This window comes from Rattus norvegicus, chromosome 1 (assembly GCF_036323735.1).
Source record: "Rattus norvegicus strain BN/NHsdMcwi chromosome 1, GRCr8, whole genome shotgun sequence".
NCBI lineage: Eukaryota > Metazoa > Chordata > Mammalia > Rodentia > Muridae > Rattus > Rattus norvegicus.
This window is the reverse complement of record NC_086019.1, coordinates 259,045,710-259,057,861: the sequence shown is the minus strand read 5'-3', so window position 1 is coordinate 259,057,861 and position 12,152 is coordinate 259,045,710. Positions and strand designations below refer to the sequence as shown.

The 12,152-nt window shown below is 40.2% G+C and overlaps 1 protein-coding gene across 12 annotated transcripts in view; it reads left to right on the top strand.

Annotated features, from left to right (window-relative positions):
* The window catches only part of Sorcs1 (sortilin-related VPS10 domain containing receptor 1), a 513,725-nt gene that overhangs the window by 477,870 nt on the left and 23,703 nt on the right, over nucleotides 1-12,152 (top strand). For all 12 annotated transcript variants that reach the window (XM_006231521.5, XM_006231519.5, XM_006231520.5 and 9 more), the window contains 2 exons: nucleotides 5,399-5,511; nucleotides 6,400-6,531. In XM_006231521.5, the coding sequence (XP_006231583.1) occupies nucleotides 5,399-5,511; nucleotides 6,400-6,531 (245 nt within the window). The remainder of the gene's footprint in view (nucleotides 1-5,398; nucleotides 5,512-6,399; nucleotides 6,532-12,152) is intronic.

Sequence of the window (12,152 nt, the reverse complement as noted above, 5' to 3'; positions counted from 1 at the left end):
GAAAAAAGAGCTCCAGTGATCTGAGGCTCTCCTTTGGAGAAGGCTATTCACTAGCCAAATAGTAGTCATGGGACCCTGGATGTTTCTGGTGCATGAACAGAGACTCTTAGCTCGATCACCTTGTGTAGACTGGACTGGGCTTCATCATGAGTAAGGCTAACTCATTATAGTTAGGATTTTTTCTGGTACTTGAGTAGTTAAAACCATTTATTAGAGAAAAATAGCTAATTCAGAGAGACTTTGCTTTTAAATTCCATCTTAAGGCAACCTTTATTCATTAACCAAATACTTTTAAAACTTCTTTCACAAATCTGTACTTAAAACAAGAAAAGAAATATGTTCCCCACCTTCAACAATAGCAAATCCTCCATTAACCGAAGCAACAGAGATTTCACAGAGGCCACCAGAGGCCAGGCGTGGACTCAATGCCAGGGAGAGAAACAGACACACAGTACAGTTTTGGGATGCCTGGGGAAATCGAATACATTTCAACTATTAGATGAAATAAACTTTACTGAAATGGAAATGTAGGATGATTGCTTGAAAATAAGATATAAAAACAGCTTTCACAGATTGATCCCACTTTGGTAATTTTTTTTATATCAAAAGCTAATCAGTTGGATATGAACTAAGTATTACCAGCCAATAGTAAAGACAGAAATGTTTATTATTAATATGGAAGTGGTACATATGCATCGTGGGAAATTAAAATGTAAAAAATACGATTTTAAAACTAGATACAGAATGTATGTGCTTCTGAAAGAGAAAGAACGTGGAACCAGGGAAAAAGGAAAGAAAAAAAAATGGATTCTTTTTTTTCCCCAATATCAATTTAACCCAGTTCTGGACTCAGTTGCTTCTAATAATATGATGTAGGTATAGATTGTCCCTTGGGACATAAGGCTTTTTTTTCTAATCCTTTGTTGGGACAACTTGACCTTCAAAACCAAAGAGCAATTTGTGAGCAACTTTAACATGTCTGAAGACAAAAACGCCCAAGGCTATTGTTCTAGAAACAGTGTTACATCTATTAGTTTTGCTTCTCTCTCCAGTCTGACTAGGTTTAGTCAGCTCAGACAGCAAGAAGTCAACTGGATGTGAAACAGCCCAACCAGAGGCTACAGCATGACATGCATAGTGGAGAGAGCTGTTGAGTCAACCTCTTTACCGAGCTCCTTTCTGCATGCTGGGGTTGTGTTTAATCTTCACTAAAACCCTAGCATAAGGAAAGTGAGTGTGTGAAATCTCATTGTACCCAGGAATTAAAGGTTTCAAAGCCAGCTCCACTTGGCCCTGGGCCATTGGTCTGATAATTCCCTTCATAGTCCTTTTTTGTTGATGTTGTTTTTGTTTCTGTGGCCAATACTCTGACAAAAACAGGTTTAGTTTGGTTCACATTTCCAGTGGGATAGAGGCCCTGGCAGCTAAGATATGGTACCAGGTAGGGAAGCTGCCTGATAATCTCACATCCATACTCAGGAAGCAGAGCAGAGAGCACAGGAAGCAAGGCCAGAAAAACTCCCAAACTTACATAGAATAGCACATTTCCTTCAGCAAGTTTCCACCTGAAATGTTTCAGTGCCTCAACAAACAGTGCTACCAGTTGAAGACCGAGTGTTTAAAACCATGAATAATTGTGGGACATTGCACATCCAAACCACAATGCCCTAAATAGATATCCTAACCCATAAATTATTTCTTCTGGATGGACTCCTCGCCATCATGAATGTCACAAGTTACAGTAGTGGGTACTGAGCCATGCACAACTGTCCCTTTTGTCAGGTGTGTAGCTGGCCTTCTTCTATGAATCCCAGAGAGTATCATAAATCTAGAAGGTCTGGTTCTTCTTATCCAAACCATCATTTGCTGCAAGGAAATTGTGGACAGACATGGGAAATGACTGACTTTAAAGTCATTCTGAGACTTTGTGACAGTTCCACTAAAAACAACAGTGACAGAGACACAGACTAACATTAATGAAGCCTGTTTTAATCACCAGCAGCTGTCCCAAGCACTTAAGATATATGACCTTCCTTATTAAATCTTGCAAACAGAGAGAGAGAGAAAGAGAGAGAGAGAGAGAAAGAGAGAGAGAGAGAAACTATAATTATTGCTGCTTTACAAAACTTGGCGTAAGTCCCACGAACAAGCAGAGCCTAAGAATTCTGTGTTCAGCAGGGTCATTTCCATGCCAGTGTTCTCCTTGTCATGCTTTGTGTTCTCACCCTCAAGTCTCTTTAAGGGCATCTTCTAAATGTGGTCACCCTGCATACAGTGGGTGATCATCTCTTTCTTCATTAAAAATGTTATTAGAACAGATGGTATGCTGTAACCATTCTCATTCATTTTCATTCAGATGAATTATTTAGACAGTCATACACATGCTTTAAAATGTTTTGTTTGTTTGTTTTGGCAATTCTAGGACTGTACCTGGAGTGGTATATCTATGAGGCAAGTGTTATATCACTGAAGGATTGCATTTGCCCTGTGATTTGAAACTTTTAATGCATTGTGACTTATTAAATAAAAATTACACCAGCCAGAGTTAAATAGGAAGGTTTGAGCTCAACTAATATAAAAGGAAGAGTGATTCTGAAGTCCTCCAGTTAGCTGACCAAAGAGTATTGGAGAACCATAGGGACATGCGAGGTCATGAGTGTGGTTAAGACACCTGAAGCAACTACTGTCCCCTAGGTAAGTCAGTCTCTGTCTTCCCACAAAAGCAGGAAGGGGACAGTTGTGCCTTTCTTGGTCATGGCTATCAAAAGACTATCTCACCCATGACCCTTGGCCATCACATTTTTAAGTTGTCTGAGATTTACCTCTTAAAGGGTTGGAGCTCTAATCAACAGCCCCGAGTTTTCTAGAGTACCCAGAGGAAAGAGAGGCCAGCAGCTGCACCCAGAACATGCCTGCACAGAACTAAGTAAAATGAGAGAAAGGAAAGGCCATCATGCCGGACGGCAGGAGGCAAACCATTGAAGAGTGATGGAGGAAGGCCGGTTACCCAAAGGGACCAAGCAGACTGAGAGGAAGGAGTCTTATTTCTCTTCATATGCTCCAGGCTCCAGGCCTTGACAAAATGGCAAGTGTGTCATATTCATCTCCTTTAAGAACTGAAAAACAGAAAGGCCATTTAATTGGCTTTTATTTTTTTTTCTTTTCCAACCCTACTATATGTATTTGAATACTTAGGAAGAACATTTCTAGGACATCCTATCTTGACCTCGTGTAGGTTCACACGTTAGATGATAATGAGGAAGCCACACCATTTGTATTCTCTCTCTAGGCTAGACACTCTCCCCTTATATATGATGTCACTGCCCCTTAATGGGAGAGGTGAGGAGAGAGTGAGAATGACATAAACCTCTGCCTTGAGAGCAACTTCAGAGCTCACGAGGTGACTCTTGGGTCCTGCCATTTATCACACTGCTAATTCATATGCTTATAATTGTTCTCCACCTGAAAGGACTTAGGGATGTTCTCAGGGCTCATCAATGACTCAGAAAACATATCTGTGGAGCAAAGCCGCTGTCACGAGTACATAGTTTGTCACCTAAGAGTCTTCAAAGCATGTGTTTGATGACTTGGTAGCACTGATATGTACAAGTGTGTACATATCACATATCACAGAAATGTACAAGTGTGGGCTTTTGTGCCTCCTGAATGTATGATTGATTTCGTCCATGTCACTTATCTGCCACTGAAGCACATGGACATGCCTGAAACAAGAATTGATTGTCAAAGATGTAAATGCATAAATAATGAAGCCTCCTCCATGAAAATGGAATCATTTACACATTGAATAAATAACTGCAGATTACATGCTAAGGACATGGCCCTTAAAAACCTACAGCTACCAAGTACCATCCTATGGCCAAGAGCAGAGAGCCTCTATCCTCACAAAACTTAACACACACACACACACACACACACATGCATGCACACAGTCACACAAATACACACACACAAATTCACACACACCCTCACACGCACACACGCGCACGAGCACACACATACATATGTGTGTATATATGTATATATACACATATGTGTGTATATATGTATATATATGTATGTATTGATGAAAGATATATAGATATAGATTAGATATAGATATAGATCCCATTATGTATATCTGATGATGAAGGAGTCAACTACTGGGATAGTCTCCATGGCTGTGGGGTTAGAACAGCCTATCCAATGAGATTCTGAGGGAAAAGAGCCAGGCCTGCTGTGGTATGGGGGAGCTGAGGCATTAGCTATGGAGAGTGGAGGCATCATGGAGGAACAGTGGGAAGGATGGGCCCTGTCAGTACAAGGTGTGCGGGCTGGAAACACTGCAGACCATGAGGCAGCAGAGAGGGGCTATACCATGTCATATGGGATGAAACAGACTGTCAAAAGAAAAGTGCATTCATTCGAAGTGCCATGTGGAGCACCTGGCATATTTGGGGAGAGGATACTGTAATCTGCAAGTTCTGTGTGCCATACACTATGAGGTAGAGAGATTGAGGATATAAAAATACACTCTGACACTGTGATTTGAAGCTCGTGACAACCTTGGGTCTTAGCTTCACTTTCTTGGAACAAATGCCAGCTTATGGCACAGTGACACAGAAGACCAAAGTTGACCCTTTTTTGGAATACAGGGGTTCCTCTGCCAGCTGATTCCTGTCCTGCATGCCTTGGTCTAAATGCTCTTCATGCCTCCTCTGAGCTCCTCCCATTTCCTCCCAGAAAATTCCTCTGTATGATTATTGTTAGTTGAATCACCATACAACTTCCTGGAGGATCAATACTAACCCAGGGACTGCAGAGAAACCTAAATTATTCCTGATATTAGGAATGAGAAATGCCATCCTATGAAGCTTATGAGCAAAAAACTGCTAGCTGTAGAATAATTATGTCAATGAATAAAAGTACGTAATATCTTAATTACTGTATATTCATAAAACAATAAGAGTGTATTCTTAATACGGTGGTATCATTAAGAAATATAATGAAAACAAATGCTGAGGAAGAACGGTTAGTCAGGGAAAATGTGAAATAGCTTAGAATAGTCTTGTAGGTATGCAGTGGGATGAATGAGGACCCCAGTTAGAGTACACATGTTTTGGCATCATAACATTGTCATGCATATGGGGCCTTCCTATCACTTACTGTCCAGGATTCCAAAGTCTGTGCTGAGGACAGTGGGCAAAGGCTGCAGACGTAGGTATGGGCCACAGTCTGTGACTTCAGTTTAGCAAAGGAAGGGCTAACAGGGACAGGATAGTGTTTGCCCTCAAGAAGGGTCATTATGGCGAGTACGGAAGTGTTTGTATGTAAAACAGTGTTTAGAGTGCATTGTGGAACTGTTTAACTTGTAGTGATGAAGTTACTGTTACATCCACAGAGGAATTCCGCTCTCTTCGCTTGGCTTTTTCTCCAAACTTGGATGACTACAACCCTGACATCCCGGAGTGGAGGAGGGACATCAGCCGAGTAATCAAAAAGTCTCTGGTGGAAGTGAGTACACACAGTACCTTCTCTCCACCAGACACAAACAGAATTCTCTGTCCTTGAATAGCTTCATGGAGAACAGACCCGTAGCAGAGGAAGGAGAAGTCAGAGCTGGAGCCCAGAGGAAGTTCAGTTAAACAGTTTAGTATCTTAACATTTGTGATCTAAATATTCATGCCTTTATTGTTGGGTGAGCACAGTCCTCAGAAACACATGGCCCTTACCCCTATGAAGCTGATTCTGCTTCAAGAAGGACATGGAGATCTGTGGCAGTCATGCAGCTGAGCTCATGCCTTGGTCATTCGTAAAGGAAAAATCAGTGACTGCATAATAAGGAAAGAGAACCCTGTCTAAGTATCTTCAATGGTGAGTATAATTAGTAAGAAAAGCTCAGGGTCCAGATCCACATCTGTCAGCACATAGCTGCAAGAGCACATAGCACACAGTACCTAACTATATTTCTGTGTCTTCTTTTTTAAAGAAAAACTTTATTCTTTTCCAATCCCAAGAGAAGGTAATTAGTACCCTCATTGTGTAGAGAAAGCAACCAGGATATCTCTCCTAGACTCTCATGAGCAATAGGTGATAAAGCTACAAACTTGGGTTGAGTGCCATGATTCTCATTCCTGGGATCTTACAATCACAGCCTCTAAGCTCCCTAAGCTTTCTGGAGGAGTTACTAAGTGGTGTGACTTATTTCTCAGTGGGAACTCAACTTGTGAGCCATTGATGTTCATTCTCTCCCCTCATCCCTGCAGTACCCAGGTCTCTGCTCCTAAGTCACCACTCCTCACACTCCTGTGTGACTTCCACATCTTCTGGTGCCTTCCACCTGACTCTTCATCTGTCATCTTTCTCCAAAGGATTCACCCGGTCTCTCTCCCTCCCTCACAGGCCACAGGGATTCCCAGCCAGCATATCCTGGTGGCAGTGTTACCTGGCTTACCCACTGCTGCTGAGCTCTTTGTTTTGCCCTATCAAGATGGAGCTAGAGAAAACAAAAGGTCCCCAGAGGACCTGGAGCAGGTGAGTTATTCAGAAGATATTTCAAACTTCTAGCCACCATAATAGTTCTGGGATGACTAGTGGTGTACAATTAACCCTGACAGGAGAATCAGTGTTTAGTCAGAGAGCTGAGACCAGGTGACGTCTTCAAAGGCCATGCCACTTAGAATGTGGTATGCATTTCAGTGAGGTCTTCCTTTTAGTGAAGAGGCCACAGGTTTAGATGTAAGCCAGGTTTCCAGCTTTGTCACTGCTATTGTGGTTCTATCATACAAACGAGGCAATGACAGACAAAAGAAAATAAGTCGGGTTGGGGATATTTAGCTCAGTGGTAGAGCGCTTGCCTAGCAAGCGGAAGGCCCTGGGTTCGGTCCCCAGCTCCGAAAAAAAAAAAAAAAAAAAAGAAAAAAGAAAATAAGTCATTTAGCTAAAGTCACTGTGATCCCATAGGTACTTTTGTCAGTTGAGGAAATGACATAAGAAAGTATTTGGCCAGGAGAGTTCAATAAATTTGTAACAGTTATGTTTATGGTTGTCTTATGATAGAAAAAGATAAGGAAATAAGAAAACTAAGACTGCAGTAGTGAAAAACACTTCTGGAAGAAGAAATGCTGATACTGAGGAAGTAAGATGGTTTGTGAATTGACTTTCAGAAAGTAGAGAAACAAACAGAAACAGCAAGGACATGGAAGATTGGTGAGAATGCGGCTCGAATTAGTTATCATGGTTTAGGGAGGAAAAGGGACTCCTGTCATTTCAGTGGAAAGCAAGATACTACGCTAGAGTTTGTAACATGATTAAAGAAACCGGTTATATTGTAGCTTGTTCACAGAGTTCCAGTCGAAGTAAACCCAGTATCCACATAAAACCTATGTGAAACTTGTATCCTAGTTATGGAGAGCATTGTTTCCCTGACAAAAAACAGTGCAATGATGAAATTGTCTTCTAAGGCCAAGATATGAGACTCCATGCCGCTCACTAATACCCTGTAGTTTCCGTTGTTGATGTGTTTCTCTGACTTGGTCACTGAGGGAATGGTAGTTAGCTTTGAAAGTCATTTAATGGAAAAGACAGAGATACAGTTGAGGCAAAGACAAATTCAGAACCAATCCCAAGCATCACCAAATTATTTCCTCTTTCCTCTCTCCTTCTGCTCTCCCTGTGACCACATGGGAAGCTTGTGCAGGAATAGGGCCAGTACATAGGAAAGTGTGGATGGCTACAGCAAGTCCTGGCTTCTGGTTAACTTGAGTTTAACTCCACTCTAAAGCCTAGGCCTGTTGTCTGATCATCCCAGTAGGTTTGCAGTTGTTTTGGGTCCAATGTGGGTCAAGTGAAGAGGGATCTCTTCATCCTTACAGTTCTGTAGATAGAGCACTGCTGCTAACATTTCAGATACTTCTACCCTCTGTGTATCAGGGTTAGAGTAGCCCATCCCAAGCTATTTTATAATTGTAAAAGCAGAGGACTAAGTTCTTCATAGCAAACATAGAGGAGGAAGAAACATTGGTAAAACTAAAGCAGCTTCCCAATGTTATCAGTATAAATGTGTAATAGAATACATAGACTTTAAAGACAAATACAGAGGCTATAAACAACAGAAATAAACCCACTATGTGACAGTTGAACTCTGGGATGCTGATCATAGCTGCTTTCTTCATGTTCTGGTCCATTCCTTATAGAGAAGTTGAACAGAACACCCAGTAGGGTAAGAGAATGGATTCTGTCCAGTGGTTCTTGAAGAGTGGGAGGGAAAGCCCACAGTAAGTATACCTGGATCTCTTTTCTGAGCCACTTTTGACAGCACCCCCCACCCCAGGGAATGGAAATGCTAATTGATTGGGACTCTCCTGTCTGTGAAATAAATTGAGAATTCTTCCCAGTGAGAAGCACTTGACCCCTTATCAGGATGCCATCACCAGGTTAATCAAGTGCCCTCTATCTGGGAGAGCTTGACCAATCTTGCTTTCAGACTTCCAGTGAGTGTGGGAAGGCTCTCGTGCCCTCAGTGCCCTCATCAAGAAGATCACACGCTGATATCCCAAGACTAGTTTGCTCAAGTCTGGCCCAAGTTATGCCCTCTCGGCCCTGCATCCCTTGCTTCTCCCTGAGTTCTCAGGAGTGATAGACATGGATGTGCCATGTCTGGAGGGAGGAGAGACCACCATGCTCTGAGGTGACAATGCCTCGCTGGAGAAAGAAGGGGCTTACACTTATAGTATTTCAAGCTCCTTAAATGGCATTATGGGAAGAGCATGCCAATTAGTAATCCAAAGCTAAATGGTCAGTCCTGCATACGAATAACATTATACAAACTGAGTAGGTCATATTTAGGCAATGACAATATTTATGACATTTATGACAATGAATAATTGATCATAATGGATCAAAAGCGTTATGTGGGAGGATTTAAAGAAGGAACAGGAAAGGAAAAATATTATAATATCAAAAATAAAATTAAAACGTACAAGTGTTACTATTTTGGACCAGGTCAGACTTGTCATTGATAAATTTGTCAAAGTATTTGCTATTTGGGAATTTTAAATAATGTGTAGAAGACCACCACACATTTGTGCTATGACCACAGTGCCTGCTACATGAGGATTACACAGGACTATATATGTTTTCATAGATTTCTGAGGATCTGCAGTGGGAACCTCTTAGCTCTATGGGGGATTCATTCCTGTCTTCTGCAGCTTCGCCTCACCCTTGCTAAGCTAGGACACTTCAGATAATCAATTTGTACATCCACACTGAGTGGCCCTAAGACAGAACTGTGAGTACTATCTGCTTGATGCAAACCCTGAGAAGCTGGGGTCCAAGCAAATAGAGATCCAAATGCCCACTCAGTAAAGGTGGGGCAGATGTTCATTTCAAAGGACACAACTAATGCTCTCACTCCAGAAGCCCAGTGTTCAGTATGGAAACACAAACAATAAAGACCATGGCAACATGTTGCATCCAAGTTAAATAGTATTCCCACAGTAATGTACATTGAGGAAAGCAACTTAGATCATGCACAAGGTAATAAATTCAAAATATCAGGGATAAATATGCTCAAGGAACTTGAAGAGAATGTGAATAAATTCCAGGATCAAGACCAAGAAAACACAGACTTTTGAATGGAATAGGGAAAGCAAGTCAACGTTTTCTTTTATTTAAATAGTATTTCTATTTGTTATTTGAAAATTCCATATATGCAAACAATGAATTTTGAGTAATCCATTCTAACACCCCCATCCAAATGCTTCCCTCTCCCAACCTCAGGCATCCGTTCCAGATCCTTATCTTTGCACTGTTTGAAAAATTAACTCCTTCCTTAAATGTCCCTTTTGTTCTAGTTCCAATGACAGACATATTTATTCCTGTCATGTGAGTGCATTTTCCCCCAGATAATTGTACTAAAAATACTCTAGATGTTGAATATGTTGCTGGAATGGTGCCCACCACTGCTGAGAATTAAATATTGATAGCCTTCATTCTTTTGGGCACATAGGATTATAACTATAATTTTCGACTGTCTAGGCAGAACATTGACACTTATTTAAGACAATGAATTGGGAGAAGGAGGGCTATATGTGGTTTCCAACCTGAAGAACTCAAGTGTTTGCATGTTTCCTTTCTCCTCTGATATAGTTAGTGGAAACATTTAAAATGGCTTCTCCTCCAGTTTGTTTCCCTGTGTGGTAGGAAGCTCCTGCCTACCAGTGGTTGATACCACACATGAGGGGAAAAAATGCCTCTTTTGTTCAGATGAAAATTTTCTGTTGTTACTTTACTCTAGCTGAGTTGATTCTGATTGTTACACTCAATCTTCATATTTTGGGTAAGGAGAATTGCTGTTTCTCCAACAGTAAGGCTTTCCTCTGACATCCTTCCTAGTTCCTGTATTGAGTCTCCATTGCCTTTTCAACTAGTAATTTAAATGAACTTCATCTGCATCATAGACATGTCCTACCAAACAGACAAAAACCAAGAATAATAGGCTGTTTCTCGAGCCATGATTGTTTAGCTGAAGTAGAATAGGAAATAGGCTGTGAAGGAAAGCTGCAGAAAAGGATGATGGTATGAAGGAAAAATGAAATTCACTTAGGAGACACACTGTTCACTGGACAGCAAGAGAAGTACATTCATCTCGCTTCAGCAATCCCGTCTCTGAGCAGTCATACATTATTTCACTTGAGTCTTTCTCAGGCAACTGCTTTTCCTTCTCACTTAGGCTCTGGCTATGCTTCCTTTAGGTTTGTAGCTTCCTGTAATCTATCTGTCGTCCAAATTTTCAAATATTACAATTTGTACAGATTACTGGACTGAATACATTCATGAGGAGCATGTTAGGGAATGTCTATCCCTGTGACCCTCATTGCTCAGTGGCCTTGGGGACAGTATATTTTAGTTTGAGTGTGTTACAGATGGATTAGAAATGACAGTGTAATGAATTAAATACTGAACCGCTTCTATCTCAGAAAAATATATAACTAGACATCTTTCTTTCCCCCTCTTGGGTAAATGATTTGAGAAACCTATATTTTTTTTAGTTGTGCTAAACTAGGATTAAGAGCTAAACAGAGCTGAAGTCTAGTCTCAACGCCTCAAATATTAACTTGGTAATGTTCTTCAAGCCCTATGCTTTTCCATGGGGATGGCAGCATCAACAAATAAGAAAAAATTCCTAGACACATGCAACATTACCAAATTAAAGTGTTCAGTGCATGTATCATGTACTAAAATATTTAAACAACATCTCAGGATCTGATAAAGACAATACAGAGTAAATATTTCCATAATTAACCTGGTGAGAGGTTTAAAGTATTGCTGAAATTTGTAAATTGTTTACTACTAATTTATGTGAATAGCAAAATGCCCCGTTCTAATTGAGGTTATTCTTGTATGTAATGTAAATTGCATCTACTTTTGCTGCTTATGCATAATTCTTTCCCACAGAGTATATATCCCTTATCAAGTGTCTTTTGATGCAAGTTAAATAACATGAAACATGTTCTGTTACTAAATTAATTTTGCATACCTGACTTGGTTTTGTAAATGATATAGACAAAGCCAATGAAGTAATGATAAAAACCAACACACATCTAAGAAGCTAATTACTTTCCCAAGGGACTCTCCTGGAGATAATAAATTAAAAGTTGGTTGTTTGGATAAATTATATTTTCTGATTTAGATATTTATATGTCTCACTTGAGTATAATCATTTTCAGGAATAAACAGTGATATCACTTCACTGGGATGAAAGTGGGAAGCCCTTCCACTATTGATACATAATTCTATATTAGGTTTCTGATAGTCTCTAGGAAACAGGTCAATTTTCTAATTGCTTCTCAGATGTCTTTCATGTTTGGACTAAAGTTTTCTTTTCTCATTATATGTCCACATATACCTGAGTTTGTATGTTTTTATGTGTATGCATATTAACAGTTTGCATTTATTTGTAAGTTTCAAAACCTAAACCATTGTGATAGGCATTTACTAAAAATCTGTTGTTTATTTCCTATCAAACTCTACTAATTGAGTAGTAATAAGAGATAACAGAGAAAATACCTTTGATGAAATAGCTTGGAAAATCTATTCTTCTTGAAAACCTGGAGCTCTGAGAAAATTGTCCCATGCTAATAAAAAATGAATAT